General features: G+C 39.8%; 1 protein-coding gene across 1 annotated transcript in view; it reads right to left on the bottom strand.

Moving 5' to 3' along the window:
* Positions 1-23,278, bottom strand: part of AFF2 (ALF transcription elongation factor 2) — a 971,857-nt gene that overhangs the window by 295,401 nt on the left and 653,178 nt on the right. The window contains exon 8 of the mRNA XM_078688633.1: positions 3,691-3,742. Within this exon, the coding sequence (XP_078544759.1) occupies positions 3,691-3,742 (52 nt within the window). The remainder of the gene's footprint in view (positions 1-3,690; positions 3,743-23,278) is intronic.

The raw sequence follows: 23,278 nt of genomic DNA, 5'->3' as shown, positions 1-23,278 counted from the left end.
CAGCTCTGGAGCAGTCACATCGACTTATTATATAATTCCTCGCATAACTCACTCACGGATAATAACGCAGAGTGCCCTACAGAGCTTCCCCGGTCCAGCCTGAGCACAAAGCCAGTTTTAAAAATCACTGGCAATTTACTGACATCATAGAACACAGGAGACATGGAATTGTTCTCACTAAAGCAGGTCTCAAACACCATAAAATCATTGAGAGCAGATGGAGCGCCTGGACCAAACGGGCTTCCCAATGCCTTATTTAGGAAAGACCCAACGTTCTGGGCCAGCCACTTAACACCCTTATTTTGTCACAGTCTAAAGACCGGGAACATTCCCGAATCATGGAGAGGCAGCATTCTTCATCCAATCTATAAATCCGGGTCCCGCTCAGACCCTAACAACTATAGGCTAATAGCCTTAATAGATGTGGAGGCCAAGATTTACGCTTCCAACTCGTTGGTAGAATTGGAATCTTGGGTGAGCAGCACAGGGATAATTCCCCGTACACAAACAGGCTTTCGGCCAGGACTGGGCACCCTGACCAACTTATCTTAACTCTCCTTGTTAATAAAGCAATCTACAACTCCACCCCGCTGTACACTTGTTTCCTGGACTTAAAAGCGGCCTTTGACAAAGTGCCCAGATCCAATCTTTGGGCCAAAATGAAAGCTTGGGGTGTGCCGCCAAAGTTCTTAGGAGCAATTATCGAGCTTTATTCAGACACCTGGGTTCAAGTGAAAAAAGGAGACGGCCGACGCCTGACAAGGAAATTCCATACAACGGAGGGCTTAAAACAAGGCTGCGTACTGGCCCCAGCCTTTTCAACATCTATACAGCGGACCTAGAAAGTGACCTACGTACCATTCAGGGAGATCCACCAAAATTGGCCCACTCACCTATAATAAGTCTACAATACGCAGACGACATTGTGCTCCTCTCAAAACCCCCCATTGGTCTACAACGCTTGATCTCCAAACCGTTGCAGTACCTCTCGAACGCACAACTGACTATCAATCTAAAAAAAAAAACATCCTATGCTTCTGCGGCCCTCGAAAGAAAAACCAAAAATTTGTCTGGAAGATAAGTTCAACTTCACTAACCCAGGTAGACCAATATAAATACCTGGGAATCTTACTGGACTATCAATTAAAGTTTAACCAGCACCTGGAACAGGGGAAATCTAAAGCTAAACAGCTTCAATTCGCTTTTAAAACTGTTCAAAAGCAATTAAGCGGACACTCCACCGGCCACATTCTTAAGATTGTAGCTACTAAATTTTTGCCATCACTAACATACGGCTCTGAACTACTGGCATCCCGGGACTCCGCAGCGTTAAATCTTGCCCAATCCAGGCTGTTCAAATGGAAATCTAGTTCTGATCTGACTATTGTGTGCTCAGTTTGTTTATAAGCAAAAGAAACACTGGTTCATTTAATTTTTTTCTGCCCTGGATACGAGTGTCCAAGAAAAAACTGAATTATTCCAATATGCAGACAACTTGAATGTAGACATTGTTATCCTGCACTTAGATTTTTGCACACTGAGACAACAGAGTCAGTTGTGTGTGCAGTTTCCAAATACGTGGAATGGAGCTCGATAATTAGAAAAAAAGTTGTATGCCAATTAACAATTGGTACCTAAGGGGTCCCTTTTAATTTTGATACATATAAAACTTTAAGATGGTTTTTATTTGTTGGTAGATTTGCACTTGTCACTTTAAACCACAATAGTGCGCCAATAATTGCTCTGTTTACATGTCTGGCCCGAAAGCACAATTTCATGGCCTCGCTTGTTGGTTAGTGCTTTCTTTTAACATGTCACATATGCTCTTGATGGTTTTTATGCTTTTTAATCATCCTACAAATGTATAATTTTGGATGTGTTATTCTATATGCATTTTTATGAAATCAATTGTATTTTTATTGTATTTGTCTGTACTGTTATGTGTACTTTTTTGGGCCTATAATCTGAATATAGAATTATGATGATGATGAAAAGTACATGTCCTGCCTTTAACTTACAGAGTTGGCATTCATTAAGAAATACGCTGCAGCAAACGTCGGTTCCTCGCGTTGCTGAAGCCGCTGGACAATTAAGGAAGATCGTGTGACTTGAGCCTCGTCCGAGACACATACCATAATCATTCAATATATCTTTCTGGGCGGACACAGTGAAAATACTAAGATTTCTCGAGACTTGATCCGAGACGGTGGCACCTACCCCACCCTTTTGGGTGGTAGTGTGGGTTGGCCGATAAGATTTGCCCTAGATTGGGCCAGGGCCCTGAAAACTAGAGTACTCATGTCCTGATGAAGCCTATATCATCTGGCTGAAACGCGACCGCGACTGCGTCGACACCTTTGGCTTTGAATGGAGTCCCTTGGTTAAATTTAAGAAAGATTTGATTTTCTCATTGATGCACCTACACAAATATAGGCTGGGTATATGTGTTAACCCCCTGGTGCTTTTCATTTGGGACTACCTTTTAGTTGTATACTCCACTATACTGTTAGAGGAGGTACATATGTAAAGTGGTGTGTATATATATAATTGTATATATTTTTTTTCTTGAGGGTACATAGAAGTGTTTTGATATTGTATATGTTTTGTATATGTGTATAGAATGTACATGTGATGTGTTGTATATAAATTGTTTTCTGTTGTGCCTCTCTGGCTGTCCGCCCATATATGTATATATGAACTCATAGATATTCTTCCTTGATTTAATTTGTTAATCACAAGATAATTAATTGTCTCTTGTTTGATAATTAAAAGTGGATTAATCCCTTCAGTACCTTTTCTCTCTACTTTTTCATCCTTGGATGTCTCCTGCTCAGGTACGGAAGGGTCAGGTGGGCAGAACCCCTAACCATTTTTTCTAGTCTTTAACTTACAGAGTGACTTGCCCTATGGTCTACCAATGCCTACCTTAGGCGTGACATATGTGTAATTAAAGAGGAGTTTAATGCTATGCAACTAGTTTTTAATGCCAAGTCGAAGTTGCTTTAAACCGCACACAAGGGCCCTGCAATGGCAGGCCTGAGACAGGTTTGAAAGGCTACTTGTGTGGGTGGGACAATCAGTCATGGATGCCCACCATAGGTCTTTAGATTACAGGACCTGGGTATATGGTTAACTACTTTACAAGGGACTTACAAGTAAACTAAATATGCCAATTGTGTATACACCAATGTTACCACGTTTAGGGGAGAAGCACAAACATGTTAGCACTGGTCAGCAGTACAGAAGAGTCATAAGGCCAACAAAAGAAAACTCAGGAAAAAGAGGAGGTAAGCATGCAAAATGTTTGAGGGAAGACCACCCTAAGGTTGGTAGTTCTAACACCATGGATATCTGTATCTTCAGCTGTTTCACAGATGTACTTTAGGGAATGTTTGTGAATGCAAAACTGGAAAGGTGGCTTAGGCAGGCTCATAAATCTTTGCACTTACTTTCCCATTTTTTTGTAAATAGATCCTTATATTGGACATTTCTCTTTAAACCAATTTATAACAAATAGTAGGTGAATGCCTAAAGAAAGTTTTTACTAGGATTACACATGGCACACTCATGCTTATGACTCATAGTAATGACATGATGCAGAATTTTACCATTATATAACGCAATTATATGGTAAAGTTATGTTATGGATACAAATTGAAGTGGCTTAAATACTAGAATGTATTATCTTACCTGGTCACCGTCATCTTCATCACTACTGAGTTTAAGGTCATCTTCAAGCATTCTATATAGACAAATACATTTGTGTTAGAAATCCAGAAACATTTTAGCAACATAAAATAATGTAAACATGATATACACTTGAAATAAAAATAGTTGTTCCATAGTTTGAACCCATAAGAAATAGAAGCAGAAGGAATCAACATTAATAGTAACAGTTGAAAACCTTCCTTTTCTGCTAAATCTTCTTTCCCCCCTGTTTTAGTAATTTTCTGTTTGGCAAAAGCGCCGGGATGCTCCAGGGTAACCGCGCGCTGTACAAAACCGATTTAATAATAATAATAAGTAATAAAAATATTGGAATGCATAGTATATGTGCCCACATAATCTTTGTTTTTTGATTGGAGGCCTACAATTTTCGTTCATGTATTTGGGCTATTTATTGCTTGACCATAGGTAATTGCTGTCTGTTTATAGAATGTTCTCCATGTCTCCAAGTCCTTAAAGCAAAATGGTTTGGCCCTGCTACAAAAGCAGTTTGATTTTTTTCTGGGCGCCTCCCCTAAATGTGGTCTGGGGCCTAATAAAGAGGTGTCATTTTTTTTCTATATCAAATGTAATTTTCCTTACATTCTTTGTAGCCCTTCTGCTGTATGACTAATCTGGTATGAGGTCTGGGATGTCAAAAATAGTTTGACTCATAATGCACTTGGTACAACTTATTTATGAACAACATTCTCCTAATGAAGAAGAAACAAAAGTACATCTCACTCAAAAGTGGAAAGTGTAAGTTCTCCAGGCAGAGAGGAAAGAGATAATTTGGAGTTGGTTCAATTGATTTTTATATTGTGATTCATAAACTATCAACTGGTTTAGGCAGAAAATCATTTGACTCATTGTGAGTTAATCAATTTCTAAAACAGCAATACCCTGTATTTTAACATTGTATATGTAAAATAGGAAATCATATTTTTAATAATACAGCCATCTGTACACATTTTCTTGAGGTATACAAAAAAAAGTCAGACAGAGTCAAGAATATCACAGAAAATAGTGTACAGTTCCCAAGAGGGCACTTATTACGATGGCGCTTGGACAAGCGTCCGACCGGCATTGTAGCAGTCACGGGACAGCCTGACAAGGAGTCGGCAGTCCCGCTACCATTATTTGGATACAACCACTTTCATGACAGTTGGAAAATGTATTTCTCGTATTGCAGCTTGTGCTGCGGGTTGCAAGTTCAATAGTAAAAAATACACTTTCGAAACATCCATGCACCATGTGGCTGGCACCATGTGCTGCATAGATGTTTAGGAGGGTACCACAGGTGCACCCTAGGGCTCATAGAGGATGGCTACAGGGACAGGAGCCATTCTTAGGCCTCAAAAGAGCCTTTCAATCAGCCTTTTCTTGGCAGAAGAACTAAAAAAGTCTGTCGAAAATGTGCATCGTAATCCCGAAGGCAATGCCTGAGTAGGCACCGCCTACATTGTTGATTATGATCCACCCGCCACCCTCACTGGTTCATTAAGCCTGTCAGAGGCAGAGTGGATTCTCCCCGCAGGCATCGGTCCAAACTCCTGTATCGTAATATGGCGGTCGGACAGATGCATCTGATGTCTGAAGGAACACCATCGACAAGCTGTTGGGTGGCCTTCCACCAATATTGAGAGCCTGAGATGGAGAAAAATATATCATCCAGAGAACAGTGAAGTCAAACATGAAAATGTACTGTGCCTCATGAGGAATAGATATTTTAAAAAAATTATGAAATCCAGTATATTATTATGTCAACCTTAGAGCACAATACTCTTATTAAGTTAGACTGAGGTTTTTGCTAACTGGTTTATTTAGGCATTGAGCCTTTAACAGGGGTAGGTGTGACATGAGTATTTATGATTGGCCTCTAGAGCTTTATTTACAATATACCTTGTTCTCTCCACATAAATGGTGTACGTATTCTACCTAGCAATCTCCAGTGTTTACTAAGTACGTTTTGAGATGTTTGGTACAGTGGAGTATAAAGGACAGTTGTAGGATGTACTTTAAAGGCAATGTTAAAGGTGGATAAATGTAAGAAATTGGGTTGTTGTTTGTTAGTCCCAGCCAAGCGGCAAACACAATCCTTGTCAGGGTGAACCTGTGGTCAACTCTCTGGTAGCCTCTCACAGACCAGTCAGGCTTGACTTAGAGGCAATGCATAAACCATCTGTGTAACACTTTAAATAGTAATAAAGTCAAATCATCACACAAAAGGATTCCAAACCAAGTAAGAAAAATAGGGTAATGTTAAAGAAATAAAACAGGACCAAAACAACAAAAAAATCAATCAGTGCAACTGGAGATATGCAGTTTTAAAAAGTGTCAACTGTGGCTATCTTATCATGCCAAACCAGGACAAAGCCTGACCACCCTCTGGTGAACTTCCAACTCATGAGTCCTAGAAACCTTCCCACCCCCACACTCCACACCAAACGCTGGTATAGACCTTTGCACAAACTGAAGCCCAACCAACTCCTGTCCTCTTTTTGCTCCTGGGACATCAACACTGGCACTTATAGTGTAGAAGAACAACTAACCCATTTTAACACAACTATTCTAAACACTATAGATAAAGTAGCCCCAATGAAGCCACAGACCCATTCCCCTTAACCCACTCCCACTAACTTGTATTCCCCAGCCTTACGAACTGAAAAGAGTCTGTGTAAAAAACTAGAGCGGATATGGCGGCTCTCTCACAGCGGGCAAGATAAGAGAGATATAAAGCTGAACTGTCCTCCTACCATAAAAATATTAAATCCGCTCGCAAGCTACACATCACTCATCAACTGGAGCATGTTGGAAATAATTCCAGAACACTCTTCCAGATCCTAAAATCCTAAACGAATCCCTGGGCCTGCAAAACTGCGGAATCTCCATCACAACCACTGTGCGACTATAGCCTCCTTCTTCAACCAAAAAATTGAAGACATATATCAGAAAATTATCTAGTCCAATGGAACTTCTCCCCATTCTACAGCAGGATATCCCAGCCCCCCAACAATACCTTTCAGCTCCAATGCTTTCCCCCTCTCATTCCATCAGAGGTTGAATCCCTTCTTACCAAAACTAAATCTGGTTCTCCCCTTGATATCATGCCTGCTAAAATCTCATCTAGATTTTCCGCACAGCTAGCCACGCCCATCTGTTCCAGCCTTAATAGCTCCTTCCATTCTAAACTAGCTCTAGAATGGAAAGCTGCTCAAGTTGTTCCTATTCGTAAAAACCCCAAGATACCGAGCTTTCTAATTACCGCCCCATATCTTTGCTACCCCTTCAGAGCAAGCTCATTGAAAAACATATAAACAGACATCTGTCTGACTTCATCAAAACTTCTCAGTGCCTTGATGTCTCCCAGTCAGGCTTCCGGGCCAAGCACAGTACAGAATCTGCTCTAATTGAGGTAACTGATAACATAAGAATGGCTCTGGACAATGGTCAGGCGGAACTTCTGTTGCTGCTTGACCTGTCAGCAGCATTTGACACCATCTCACATCAGATCCCACTGGAGAGACTTCGAGACATTGGGGTACAGGGGTTTGTACTGAAGTGGATGACCGACTTCCTTACTGATAGAACCCAGACGGTCACTCTGGGGACTTTTAGATCAAAAACCACCAAAGTTACCAAGGGGGGCCCGCAGGGCTCCTGTTTGAGCCCCACTCTTTTTAACATCTATGTTACCTCCTTGGCTAAACTTATGAGGAACCTAGGGTGCAATCCCATTTCATACGCGAGCGACATCCAGCTCCTACTCACCTTCGATAAGAACCAGCCAGATATACTACTGGAAGGCATGAAGACTATTGCTGCCTGGATGAGGACTAACTTCCTCCAACTAAACACCAACAAATCGGAGATCTTATTGTTTGGAGGAGCAGCTATAAGCTGAACTCCCAGTTGGTAGCCTGAGAAGCTGGGCAATGCCCCGTCTCCTAAGAAAGTGGTCAAAAATTTAGGCATCAGGATTGACCAGAACCTCACTCTTGATGCTCACGCCAATACCACTGCTGGCACCTGCTTCTACACACTCAGTCTACTTAGAAGGATCTACCCCCTGTTACCTTCCTCTACCAAAAAAAACATTGATGCAAGCTCTGCGACTAAGTCAACTGGACTATTGTAATGCACTGTTAGCATCGGCCAACGAAGCCTCCTTAAACAAGCTACATTTTGTGCAGAACACGGCTGCCCATCTGGTAGCAAACGCCCCACTCAGAACGACTGCCATTCCCCTCCTCCAAAAATCTCACTGGCTTCCTGTGAGAAAGTGGGTAAAACTCAAGATAGGCTGCACTGTTTTCAAGGCCCTTAATGAACAGGGGCCTTCCTACCTTTCTGCTAAACTTATCAAGTATACGCCCTCACGTCCTCTTAGATCAGGCTCCAAGCTCCTCCTCTGCATCCCTAGAAATAAAAAAGCGCACAGCGGTGGCAAAGCTTTTTCATACCTTGCCCCTGCTTTCTGGAATGAGCTGCCCCTCCAGCTTCACAACTGCCAGAGCCTCTCTCAGTTCAGGAAGCTTTTGAAAACTCACCTCTTCTGATCCCCCTCTGTTCTGGCTGCAGCTCTCCATCCTAAGAGCAGAGATACCCCTTAGGGGTGATTCAGCGCTATATATAAACTAATAATAATAATAAGTCACAAGTTCAGGCTGGCTATGATAAAGCACGGGACAGCTACAGGAACTCAGTTAAGCCCACTGAACAAAGTACCTTAGTTTGTTTGAGAAGCATTACAAGGGTCTATGTTGAAGATGCGTAGATCAGCCGAAGTGAAGCATTGGTTTGCAGGTGTGTCAAGGCTGTGATATGAGGTCCTGCATCATCATCGAGGATCTTGTTGACGAGGGCTTGCAATGCAAAGTCCGGCATCGAGGCTGCATACTGCAGTTGGGGAGATCAGTTGGTGCACTGAGGCTGTGATGTGGAGTCAGGCATCATTGTCAAGGCTGCCGTCAATGAGGGATGTGAGGACCTGCGTGATGGATGCATCAAATAGCAGCGATTCCAATGAGGCAATGGGCTGCAATAGAACTGATCCACGCAGACGCTGCAATGCATTGGTTCTTATAATTGTTGCACCGTGCTGTAGAGCAGATGCATCTATTCCCCAAGAGGCTGACAGATCACCATAGGCCCATATCCAAGGGTGCAGGACTGGGGTGGCACCACTTGGCAGGGTAGACTCACAGACAGCAGACTCCTGGTGCTGTGGTCAAGGTTATTGGAGCCTTCTGTCCCTGAGGTTCAAGTTAGGAGGCCAGCCAACTAGCCCTTGGAATCACTCTGGGGTTCTGGGTTCAACATATGCTAGTCCAGTCCTTCTTACCCAGGCAAGAGGGCAGCAGGCAGCAGGTCACCACAGCAGGCCAGAGTAGCAGTCCAGCAACGTGGCAGAACTTTCAGCAGCACTGCAGTCTTTTTTCCTGGCAGAGTATTCACTGGTATATAAGTGTATTGATAAGTTGGTATCTGAGGTCCAGTATTATACCCAGTTGTGCCTATAAAGGAAGTGGGGCGAAACTTCAAGAGGCTTTCCTACCAAGTTCCCATACATCCAGCCTTCTCTGTCCTGGCTACAGACTAATTACGGAGGGCATGCAAACCTTTGTGTGGAGGCATGACACTGCCTATTCACGTGTAAGAAGGGCTGTGCCCAGCTGAACCCTCCCAAGCCCAACTGTCAGCTACATTCAGTCATGTGACCCAGAGAGCTACAGGCACTAAATGGCTAAGGCAGGGAAGTTGCAATTTTCTAAAAGTGGCATTTTCAAAATTGTAATTTGAAGCATGATTTCATCAAAAGTTGCAATTTATCATTACAAGTCCAAAGACACCAAATATGAACCGGGGACCTGTTCGACTTTGGAGATTACAACTTATTAAATATAATAAACTAACACCAATGTTTTCCTGGGGGGAGGTAGGCATTGCAGTAGTGAACATTGAATTTGAGAGTTTTTCACTACCAGGACATGTAAAATGTAAAAGTATACATGTCCAGCTTTTTAAAAGGATGCACTCTTCCCTCTTAGCTGAATCAGGGCTGACCCTAGGAGTGACATATGTGTATTAAAATGGAAGGCTTGGGCATGTTAATAGGTTTTTTTCTGCCAGGCCGAAATAACAGTTTAAAACTGCACATAAAGACTACAATGGCAGGCCTGAGACAAGATAAGTGGGTGGCAAAATCAGTGCTGCAGACCTACAAGAAGCATTTAATTTACAGGCCCCGGGCACAGGTAGGGCCCTTTAACTAGGGACTTACAAATATTCTAATATATGCCATTTGTGTATAAGCAAAATCCTACTGTGTTTTTAAGGAGAGAGCACAAACACTTAACACTGACTAGCAGTCCAGAGCTAGCAAAAATAAAGTCAGCAAACAGAATTGTTGAAGGCAAAAGTTAGAGGGAAAACCACACAAAGGATGCTAGGCCTAAGGATAAGCTAATTACTTATTCACTGAATGCCAAAGCTCAATAGATGTGACCACATTTTCTAACTAAAGAGGTCTCTATAGTACCCAACCATAGATTTTTACTGATATTTGCATGGTAATATCAAGATAATTCTCTTTTTGATATGCCATTGGAGACAGTACTGTTCACTTGTGTGGAACATAAATTCAAGCATCTAAGCTTACACTTGGATGTGTACAATTCTAGAAATGAGCATATTAGTAGGTAAGTGTAAAAGTACAAACTGCTCTGTACAATTATGGACAGCTCATGAATATGGAGTTTTGAATAAGGATTTTAATATCTACAATCAAGAGATAAGGTTTGTTGACCTAAGAAGGTCATACTTAAGTTTATTATGTTTATAACAATGTTGTCCATATAATAAAACCATAAACTCGAAATTCATATCTTTTTTACATTCTGAAATAAGGCTCTGGGACGTTTTAACATATTTCACAGTCCAATATGAATTACAGGGACAACTGAATGTCATGGAGCTAAATGTAGATCGTTTTTGTCAATAGCACTAATGGGAAAATCTGCTTATCCCAGAGTTCACAGTCTTCCAATGAATCAGAAGCATGGAATGAAGCTGTTAGACATTAGCCTTGTGCTTTAAGGGCAGCCATTCCATCCGCACTGACTCCAGTCCACTGTAAGAGTTACTGTCTGCTGATTTCACAATCAGGTAAGGAATGCCTTTCTGTTCTTAGTGGACTACTTTAAGAATGAAATGATGTTTCTGGCTTTGGAGAAAGATGTGCCTCACTGTTTGGAAATTCCACCATGAACGATTTACTTTCTGCAGCAGGCTCTGGAAGATTAATTATTGTTGTTTTATCATTTTACATAAACTTTACATTGGCATTTAAGTTTTTACACACAACACTTTCACATATTGTTCTAGGCATTGACTCACTGCTCTGTTCGAGCCATTAAAGATAAACCAAGGGCAAATTCATCAACGCTTAATTACTACTGATGGTCTTCCTATTTGGGCAGTGTGGGAACTCCGATACATCAAATATGAATGCTGAAAACCTTAATCCCCAAAGCCTGTAGAGGAAGACTCCCTAGAAAATGTTTTTTTTTAAATTAGGGCCATATTCACAAAAGTAAATTTACATGTGTAGATTTACACTTGCACATTGTAATAACTTTACTTCTTTTGCCTAATCACCATTTCTAAGTATAGAAATTACTCCAAAGTGCAGACTTACATGTTTACATTAAAAGTTTGTGAGTGTAAAGTTACTACTAGTAACTTTTCGCATGGAGTTGAAGGCCTACACCACTGTGGTAGAACTATCCCCATAGTAAGGTATACAAAAAAAACGTTCAAAAAGTTTATTAAACCAGAAAAAAATGGAATAAATATATTAAAGTTAAATATTCATGTACAGTGATTGTATACATATTTCTTAAACCTAGATCAAATAAAAAATGTTTCACCACTAGTAAATAAAAGTGTATTCAACATTAAAAAAACATTAATAAAACTGTATGCAACATTAAATATATTTAATTATTTATTGAAAGATATGTTTGAAAATGCCACTATGATACATTGATTTCTACTCAATACGCATTAGAAATTACTGAAAATTATATATAGAATTATCTTGAATTTATTTTTTAACAAAACAAATCTTTAATTTAATTTTGCATTTTGAAAAGTTTATTTATATAGCCAATGTGGCTGCATCCTGTACGATTATGCACTGATGTTTATATGTTTTATCTTCTATGTTGTGGAAAAAGAACAATAAAGATAATTGAAATAAAAAAAATGTAATAATATTTTTTATATAATTATTTAGATAAAGTAAAATATATATATATATATATATATATATATATATATATATATGTATGTATATATATATATATATATATATATATATATATATATATATATATATATATATATATATATATACATATATATATACATATATATATATATATATTCAAAAACTATGCAGAACACCCTTTGGAGAAATCGGAGCCACACGAAGGTTGAAGTACAGTCCCTTTAATGATGAAAGACAGCCTGCCAGCAGGCTCATTCAGGAAAGCAAAATGTCCATAAGTAATAATGCCAGACGCGTTTCAGGAAACATCCTTTCTTCAGTGGCGTATCATGGCACAGAAAGGCTGTAGGCGCTGCTGAAGAGCACTCAGTAGCTGATCACCTGCTCCAAGTGGGCGTGGCCTAATGCAAGGCCTGCTGGGCGATGTAGTGTTCTTCCATATAATCCCCAGTGGGCGCGCCTGCACCCTTTCTTTTGATCAAGCCTTAGTGAAATGCTGAAATCCATGATAGAACCTGCCCTGCTTTATGCGCTGTCAAATCTGGAACTTGGAGCTGGTCTCCCTGCACGATTCCAGCTCCCCTTCGTTTCATGGCAGGCAGCACCAGAGAGTGCCGCCTTGAACTCGTTGTTGCGAGGGGCTCCTTCTCGCGACCGGGACCAGCTCCAAGTTCCAGATTTGACAGCGCATAAAGCAGGGCAGGTTCTATCATGGATTTCAGCATTTCACTAAGGCTTGATCAAAAGCAAGGGTGCAGGCGCGCCCACTGGGGATTATATGGAAGAACACTACATCGCCCAGCAGGCCTTGCATTAGGCCACGCCCACTTGGAGCAGGTGATCAGCTACTGAGTGCTCTTCAGCAGCGCCTACAGCCTTTCTGTGCCATGATACGCCACTGAAGAAAGGATGTTTCCTGAAACGCGTCTGGCGTTATTACTTATGGACATTTTGCTTTCCTGAATGAGCCTGCTGGCAGGCTGTCTTTCATCATTAAAGGGACTGTACTTCAACCTTCGTGTGGCTCCGATTTCTCAAAAGGGTGTTCTGCATAGTTTTTGAATATATATATATATATATATATAATTTTCTATGGAAGGGTGTTGGAGTTATAGTGGGTGCCCGATGTGATGCTGGGCTTAGGCCAGAACTGAGCTTGAGTAAGTATACAACTATTTTGAACATTTTTGGCTGTAGTTGTAGAAGGGAAATTTGTGAAATGGGCTTAATCTTTGTGAGTGGGTATCTGTCCCTCCCTAAACCCCACCTTTGCCCTTACTAAACCCCTGCTTATTTTTTTTTACAAATCTCCTCCCTTTAGTAACAAGCCACTGCCTTTATCCTTTCCTCATTTACCAAACAAAGCATAGGCTTACTGGGCAGAGAGCTCCATAAACTGGGCAGAGCTCTTTGCATATAAAAGATAGGAGATGGAGGTCTCTGCATGCGGGTTTGTGAACAGAATTTTGTAGTATATGATTTGTACTATTGTAGCACTATCTTGTTGGGCTAGTACCACAAACACGTTCACACAGCCCAACAGTGTTCTTTGCTCACCTTCAACTGCTAATCAGACGCAAGGCAATCTCCAATAGAAAATTGTGTGATCAAGAGGTACACAACATACTTACATTTAAGACAATAACATTGTAAAATGACAACTAAATTAAACACACAATAATGTTCAAGAAATGTGCAAATGGCAAGTAAAAAAGATTGAAGTATCCATAAAAGAAACATTACAAAATATTTGAAGGATCAACCATAAGACAAGTGAGTATATATTTCCCAATAAAACACACTCCCAGCAGGGGACAGTCTTTGCGCGGAAAAGGAGGATTGCATTTCTAAATTGACAAGTAGTTTGAATGATAATCCATCAGTTTAAACCCTTAGATGAGCATAGTCGAGGTGGCCTTCAATATTGGATAGTTAGATTCAAAGCAATAGGAAATTGGGCTCACAATCAGTTGCAGCTCCAACTCAATATTTCAAACTTTCAGGTAACACAAGTTAAAGGAGTTAAAGAGGCTAGATGCCCTATTGTTCAACAGCTAATGTAAAACCTGCAGAGTGTTCTGTAAGCAGGCTAAAGTTCTAGTCAACCCTATGTCAATAGCTTCTGCTAAATATAACATTTCTGTGGGTTCAAGCTGTCTAGATCACTGAACTACATGTATCAACTTTCTGCAATTGCAAATAAAAGGTGGCTCAATGGCAGTCAATTTAAATATTTCCTTCCTCTATGTTAATGCATCCACTGGTTCAAAAGATTGAACGCAAAATGTAGTGTTATCCTGAGCTCAGTTATTTTGTATATAATTTGGCCTTTTCTGAGAGTTGTGGAGTTGAAGGCATGTACACAGAAACTCAGTCGGAGCAATTCTTGGTGCACCTTTTGAGGGAAAATCTGGTATGTTGTTTAAGCGTTTCACCTGAATTCTTCTGAAAAGTACTTGCTTAAGGTTTTTCATCAGTCAACATCCTGAACTGGGGATCCATTTGTATCGAGGCCAGTTTTTCTCTTTCCTGATACTCTCAATCACTTCAGGAAGTTTAGCAGGGAGCCCTCTGCTCCTGGAGAGAGCTTCAAGATTAGTTAGAATACTGATTTGAATGTATTGACTGAGTCCCTGCATTGGGAAAGCCATGCAAACTTTGCTCTAAAGTGATAGTGTAATAGTACTGTGTACTAATTCTGTATTGGAAAAGTTTTCTAAGCCTATTGTCCTAGAAGACAGTGCCACTGCAAACCTGTCCTGACTATATTAGAAAGATAGCAAAACATTAAACAGACTGCAATCCATTTCAAAACAGGTCCAGGATGTCTACTTTAAATAACAACTTCATTTTACAACTTGCACTTTGAGCTGCAAAAGCCATGGTTGAATGTGAACTTTCACAAATGGGTCCACAACCTCATGGAACTAGCCTGGATAACGCCGCCAGATTCTTCCTGATGAAAATTTTCCTACCTGATATATAGGACTTCACCAAGACTTTGCACACCAGGTACAATGCATCCTGTAACTAAAACTAGGAAATGCCTTTGAGCTGGTCCCTTTAGGGGATGTTGTCACAGTGTATGTAACACCTTTCTCTGGCATGCACACCACAAATTAGCTGAACAAGGATTTTCCTAGGAGTTTCCTAGATTATGGACAACTCTTTGGAAGACACCTATTTTTATTGTTAACCTTTTCTTAAATTTACAATTATCCATTGACTCTGAACAATGTATTCTCTTTCATTTTTATGATGATACCTTTCATTTTCCTCCAGTGTTTAAACCCCTCATCCTTATTCTTCAACTTTGGTAACTTTAACATATGTTGGATAATGACAGTTCTTTCTATTAGAGTATTAGTTGATAGGTTACAAGCCCCTGTATGTACTTTATCGAGGATTATATTGTGAAACATGTTCCAATAAGGTAGTGACAAAATGTCAGATAATGCTGGACTGACATCTAATAAATGACCACAGCCTGAATTTGGCCCTAGGAATAACCACAAAATATCACCATTCACACAAAAAACACATACAAAATAATCTTACAACTGTGTTGGGATCTTCAAATTGTCAAAGTATGTGGTACAATATATTTGGTATCAAAGTACATTCGGTTGCCAACATTGCTGTGTAGAGTATTGCCTATTATGTCCACATTATCTTGATATGTCTCATGTTTTAATGATTTCCTCCTGAGATAATACTCTGGCACCTAACTTTGCTATCTGTGCACAGATATCACTATGAAGTTTAGCGGAGTTTTGAATTAATAGGATATTGTCATCCTGAACCTACTATTGTCCAGAGATGTTGCCTGCAATTTGAAACATACAACTCTGCTGCTCCTTATTGACATGAATACACACATGCCATGCCTAATTATATTATTTTTAAAACCACTGAAGTTTGGCATTCTGCTCCGCTATACAATCAGGGCCAAACAATACTGCTGAAGTGTATAGTATGATTATAAAATACTTTGGGTTTCACTGTGTCATACACTGTTCTCACATATGCATATTGTCATTGCCATACCACATGTTATTATATGACAAAGCACATGCACAATACATAATATTGATACATCTGAAATTATACTTCAGTGCAACAGCCATGAATGCAAATGATTTTTTATCAGCCTTGATTGAGCGGTTGTAATTTCCCCAATATTTAGAAATAAATATAGATGTATTGAGAATATAAACATAAATGTCAAATGTAACACAATATACATATGGTAATAATAAGGTACAAAATATACACTTATCTAATCTACATTCTCAAGAAATCAAAGCTGTCAAGTAAGAATTGGTGCTAGGTACATGATAAATCCCCGTAGCAGTAATTATGTAACAGCATTTTATTTCTAGCTTACTGCATAAAACATTGAGATTAACTCAAGTATACTATGTTACAACTGCTCCTACAACACCTTTCAATTCTCCAAAAAATGTTTGCTGGTAGTAATCTTGTTGGAATTAAAAATATGTAATTTCACCACAGTGAACAAGACATGGGAATATTCACTGTAATGTTAATATTAACTTATCTGGAACCAAACCAAGACACTCCATCACTTAACGATACATTTATTTGCTTTAAAATGTAAGTCCTAGGTAGTCACAAACACATATGGCTGAACACAATTTGGCTACAGTTACAGGCTTTGGATAATGATGATCAATTAAAATGCTTAACATAGTACGAAAGGATTTCCGTGCTTCATGTCCTTATGTGGGAAATGTTAATCAAAATCCTTAATTGGCAAGCTCATAGTGGCTACATATTTTTCATTTCCGAAGTCTTATGTCTTGTGGTTGTATCATCACACTTGATCACATAAAACAAGGTTACACAATATATATAAAAGGACATTTATTTAGTCTGAAACAATTTAAGGTGCTTCTTTTGAATGCTATAGTTAAAAGGTTGTCCAAATAATTAGTGGATTGGCAACTACTATTTGAATTGGTTCAGATAGGACAATAACATATACAGTCTCATTTCAAATATTTGTCTAGACTGGAGTACTCTTAATTAGATGTGTTTGTTTGACTGGGGAAGGAATTACACAGATGAGAAATGGTAGCTCTAAATGGAGAAGGGAGAGTCCAAAGTTCCCTTTGGAAGATCATGAACCTCAGTCAATTGAATTATGAGGAATACTTGATGTGGCTATCAAAGAACCTTATTTTCTGTCATTAAATGAATGAAAATTGAGCTTTGCAAACACAATATGATTCCTAACAATTGTGTTTATTGTATACCCGTGTCACCACCTATCACTTAGAAGCCGTAATGGTATAGTGCTATATAGCCAAAATCTGCTGTCATAATTGCGTTGAAGGTTTTTTGGTGAATGTAGTGTTTGTAGTAGACCTACAAAGACAAGTATGTTGTGATGTCTGCATGGTTTAAAAAACAAATTGCCCTGAACTGAATAAAATAGGCTTTTACATAATGGGGGACTTGCAATGAGCACTTGACTACTTTGGAGGGAATGAGTCTTATACTATGTACACTGTTTGAATGAGCAAGTGCAGTAAGTTATTGAGGGAGGTAATGGGATCCTGTACAGAATACACCAGTAGACTGGGCAAGAGTAAAATTGTTATGTGGTTATGACCAATGACGGGGAATTTCCTCACTGAATTTCATGAGAAACAGGATGCATCCAAAAAGAGGAGTATGTTGTTCAATAACCTGCTTTGCACGTTATGAAGCAAGAGATTGCATTGTTTTTGGCATTGTATATTTTGTTGATAGCCATGGGTGATACAACTACATTTCTGTTTTTGCCTCAATGAAGCAGGTGTATGCATGTGGAAATTGTGCGCCAGTGTGACATGAGTTGAGTAAGGATTGGACAGTGTTTCTTAAATCTAATTTTTCAGGTATTCATTAGCATTGCATAGTATAGAAAGGAGCCATTAAAGAACCTGGAATGTCATTGTAATGATGTCTCTGATGGATAGTGTGGAGTCAATTAAAGGCAAACCAAGTTTGAGGTAAATTATGAGCTAGAATGTTAAGCTTACCATTTTCATGTCGGAGGAAAACTGAACATTAAAGTGGTCATTTAGGTTGGGGACAAGAAGAACTTCAGCTGTAACTAAATTAAGCTTCAGATAAGAGCTGGACAACTAGACTTGCACCAGCGAGTGACATAATTAGGATGGGATGGTATAATTAATTGATAGGAGTTTAAAATACAGTTGTGCATCATTAGCAATGGAGCAGGGCAAAATTTCCTTTGTACATCACAAATATGTTATGTTATAGAGAATTTATATCGAGCACAAATACTCACCTGTTTTCTGGTGTGTAGATAGACCGTGGCAGAGTGGAGCAAAGATTATTAGATCAGCTGTTTAAAAAGGAAGGCTTTGAGTTGTTTTTTAAAGAGTCGGAAGTCCTGGATATGCTGAAGATCAACAGGAAGGGCATTCCATGCAATTGCTGCTTTAACGGAAAGGGACTGACCCCCCCAGCCGCATCCTACGGAACCGAGGGATTACCATCTGACGTTGGGTGGCTGATTGCGAAGATCGTCTTGGGGCATAAAACGCAAAGCGCTTTCTAATATAAGATGGTCCAAAGCCATGGAGGGCTCAATGAGACAAGGTGAGAGCTTTGAGTTGCCCCCGCTGGACCAACTGAAGCCAATGAAGGTCACGTAAATGCTGCAGACACTAGATCTCCTAGAGATGTTAAACAGAAGTCTGGCTATGGCATTCTGTATGGTTTGAAGTTTTTTTAATAGATAACCAGGGATGCAAATATACAGAGCTTTGGCATAGTCGAGGCGAGAGAGGATAAGGGCATGGGCGACCATTTCCTTGGCTGGCCTCGGTAGGAGGGGAAAGAACCTTCCTAAAGCTTTGAGGGTACTGAAGCAGACTCCGGTAAGTTTCTTAATTTGGTCTGAAAACCGGAGATCTTCTCCAAACCAGACCCCTAGGTTCTTCGCTGGGCCTCCCTCTAAATTGGGGCGAGGGAAGTCAGGGGGCCACAAGGTTTCTCTGAAGGCAGGAGGAAACTGACCATACAGGAGTACCTCAGACTTTTCTTAGTCGCACTTGAGTTGGGCATGTGCAAGCCAATGAAATACAGACAAGATACATTTTTGAGCGGTGTCAGTGCCCAGTTCGCAGTCCTTCTAGGTGAATAGGAGCTGGGTATCATCAGCATAGGCTATTATTTTAGCTCCCAGCTCCTCAGCTAAGAAAATCAGGTGGGTCAGATAAATATTAAAGAACAAAGGGCTCAACAAGGATCCTTGGGGAACCTCAGTAGATAATATCTTAATTGATGACGAAAAAGGAGGCATCCAGACCTGCTGAGTGCGGTCATCCAGAAAAGATTTTATCCAGTCCCATGTAGGGCCAGCGATACCAATGGATGACAGCCGGGCGAGAAGTTGCTGGTGGGGCACCGTATCGAAGGCAGCAGAAAGGTCCAACAAAATCAGAGCCGCCCTGCCGCCTGCGTCCAAGCACTCCCTGATCGCCTCTGCCATCTCAACCAGCGCGTTCTTGGTTCTGTAAGAGGCCCTAAACCCAGATTGGGCAAGATGAAGAGCACCAGAAGCTTCCACAAAGGCCTCAAGTTGCTGAAAAACCTCCTTTTCGCAGACTTTAACATATACATGATATGAATGTGCACTTAGCTCCTGTCTTCTGTCTAGTGAATTAACGTAGGTGTTGCACTTGACATCCTTATTTTTAGAGCGCATTTACTGTAGGACTGTAGGACGAGTGAACTTACTTATACTATGTCTTTTAATTAAATCAAAAGAGAAATGAATAATACCATCCTTACTTAGTAGATACTGTAATTACTATAAAGATGAAATTTGACTTTCATAATGTGTGCTTTAATGCCTTGAATGACAAGACATTTCTGGAGGATTCTAGATGAAAGATCATGAAAACAACCACTTTGTGATTTGTTGGTCTTATAATACATTGACTTGATGGCTTGATTTGCCATCAGAGGGGGGATTGTGAAGCACAAAATTGCCCACCCTTTACACTTCACAAATACTTATGCACTTACTATGAAGATGAAATTCTACTTTCATAATGTGTGCTTTAATACCTTGAATGATATTTATTGATTAGCAAATGACTTAGAAATCATCCTCATATATATAGAATGTGATTTTACTTAAAACAATAAAAGAGTTATGTAATGTGAGCATTATTATTTAATTTACTCGAGTTAGATGTAGTTCATAGCCATACTTTCACATGATTATTGAAGAGTTACTGAATGGTACATGTAATGTGAATGTGAAATGTGCACCATTGAGTTAATGCTTCATGCTTGTCCTGTTTAGGCCTGTGTTTTACCATACAGCATAAATACTGCTATCCATTTATGCTAACATGACATTTCTTGCAGATATTCACATGCATTGTTAGTTGTAGAATAGATACATTACTGTACTAGAGATAGAGCAGAGAGCCTGAGAAGAAGACTTTGACAAAAGACTGTGAGGAACCAGGGCGTTAACGGAAAGGCTTATTCAGCAATGTTGCAATCTAACCTGTGCATGAGAAGGAGATGTCATTCCTATGCTCGGTGTGGGATATTTGGAACATGTTGCAGTCTCCAACATGAGGAATGGATGACCCTGTTAGAATTTCTGATGCCCCTTTTGATTTTGACAGATGCTTTCCTAATCCTTTCAGGTTCCCTTACCACAGATTACTTTGGACTCAGAGATATTTAGACCTATATGCTTACTTTAAGCCTTTGCTCAGTGTGGCTTAGGCTACCACTTGTTATTTCCTGACCGATAGAAGACTCTTGAAAGACCTTCTGGAATGCTGACACTTTCCCTACTGATTTCTTCTTGACTTTAATTTTCTTTATAGTAATTTCTGATTTAGGGATTCATAGAACCATCCTTTAGTTCAAACTAAACTTTAGATTATCGTGATTCATCCAAGCATAAATAGCAAAACGTGCAACTCTTTTCTGAGCACCAAATATTGCTTTTGATCTTTTGTACTGCTGTGACTAGATTGCTAGTTTGCTTTACATTAATCTGCCTTAACTGAATGTTTTCTGCAGGTTGGGACTACTTGTTGCTATTTTGTATTTCTATAGCATAGTTTTTAGAGTTGTATGTCTAAATTTGATTTTGAATTTGTATAAACCTTCTTAACACTAGCTATCAATTCCTGGTCCTCATTGTGAGCCAAATGGGTTGCACTGTTAATTGAATTTGTTCGATGTCAATGTAAACTCTAATCACTGCTCAGTCACAGAAACAATGTCCATCGGAGGACCAATGGTGAGCAAGTGGACCCAGAAAACGCGGGTTCAGACGATTTTGCCATGTACTTAACAGGTGAGTAATGTTGAGCAAAAGGTATTCCATGAGACTTCGAGCACTAATTTCTCACAGTAGAGAACTTTACAAATGTAATTGCCATTTTATCTAGACTTTTTAGACATTACTTTTGGCATTTTTCAGTGTTCAGATTTTTTAAAACCTGCTGCAATAAGGAACTAGACTGGGCTTTTAGACCTAAGTAGATTTGTGATGAGTCATTAGGATTCCTTTATGAAAACATATTTTGGCCACTGGACCTGCTTGGTGGTAGATCTACTGTTTTGTTTTTTACTAGGTTGTTCAGAACATGGACTGTGATTCACATTTTGTTTCTGTCCACCACAGCATGCAGCATACACATTACCTACTGGTTTAAAGTATGTTCATTTTTTAATTTTTTAAATTAATACAATGATTTTAAATACCGACTATTCAGTTTGCTATCCCGTTTATGGTGATTTATTTTCTGTATTCTTTTTAAAGTTAAGAGGTGGTTTCCTGCCTGCAATTTGAGTGCTTGATTAGATGGAGATGTATTCTTGTCTCCTTCACAAATAATAAAATTTATGCCACTGTCAAAAGGCTTGGTATTTAAAAACATCACTAGTAAAACAACCACACAAGTGAATGTTTTAATTAAATGTAGGATTCTTTATGCAAGCATATAGCAGCCACATTTTCAATTTTGTGTCACATGCATAAAGTAAAAAATTATTTAAAACAAATACCCCTCCCTCAGCTTACCGAGGCCACATGTTTTGGCTTTACCAATGCTGTTTCACTGTGTCACGCTTTTCAGGATACCATATATTTAGGAAATTGTCTCCAAGCCTTCTTCCTTTGCACTCAACTTTTTTAGGTTTATTATTTAAGGACCGGATTACAACTTTGGTGGTCTCGATATCGCCGTTGTGGAGGCTTTGAATGTCTGTCGCCGAACTGGTGGTCTGCCAGCGTACTTCATTGTTGGTGGTCCCATGGTTCCCAATGCCAGGATTTCCCACCGCAATAGCTCATAAACAGCCCCTGGTCTTCCACAGCATTGCCTGGTGGCTGCATGGGATGGTGAATAGGTACATAAATGTCTAAATGGGTTATTGATTTGTTGTCTGATTACCTGTATGGGTGCCTGAGTGTCTGTGTGTTGGGGGTAACTCCCTGCATGGATGTGTGAGTGGGTGTACGGGATCATGAGTGTGTCTGTGAAGGGCTGTATAGGTGAGTGAGTGTGCATATGGCTGTGTTGGTGAGTGAATGGATGTCTCAGTGGTATATGTGAGTAACTACATATGTGAAAGGCAGTATATGTGAGTGTTGGAGTATATAAGTGACTGTTTGTGAGAGTGAGTGATTGTGAGAGTGGATGTATGGATGAGTGGGTGCTTGTGTCAGTGACTTTATAAGAGAGTAAGTATGTGTTAGTATCTGTATGAATAAGTGAGGTGGTGTGTGTATAACTGTATAGGTGAGAAAATGGCAGTATGATTGACTCTTTGAGTGGTGGTGTCTGTATAGGTGTAAGAGTTCATATATCAGTGGCTATATTGATGAGTGACTGCATGTATGAGTGACTGTATGGGTGAGTGGATGTGTGTGTAGACCTATGAATCAATGAGTGGGTATGTACTAACTGGAATTGGTGTGTCTATGGTCTTGAGAATGGTAGTCTGTATTTTAGAGTCGGTGTATGAAGGGTTATAATAGGGTGTGAGGCGGTGCATCAGATATTAAGTGGATGATGTCATCAGCCATGTCATTTGAGATGTCATCAGTGATGTCATCAATGACGTCACTGACCATGTCATGAGTGCTGTAATATGCAACGTCATCAGCAGTGGATTGCAGGGGTGCGAGTTATAGTTAGCTCAACTAACTATAACAGCTGAATTTCTTTGTTTTTTATGAGTGAAAAGTCATCATAA

This window comes from Lissotriton helveticus, chromosome 4_1, assembly GCF_964261635.1.
Source record: "Lissotriton helveticus chromosome 4_1, aLisHel1.1, whole genome shotgun sequence".
NCBI classification, from domain to species: domain Eukaryota; kingdom Metazoa; phylum Chordata; class Amphibia; order Caudata; family Salamandridae; genus Lissotriton; species Lissotriton helveticus.
The sequence above is the reverse complement of the archived record's forward strand: the minus strand, read 5'-3'. Positions and strand labels throughout refer to the sequence as shown.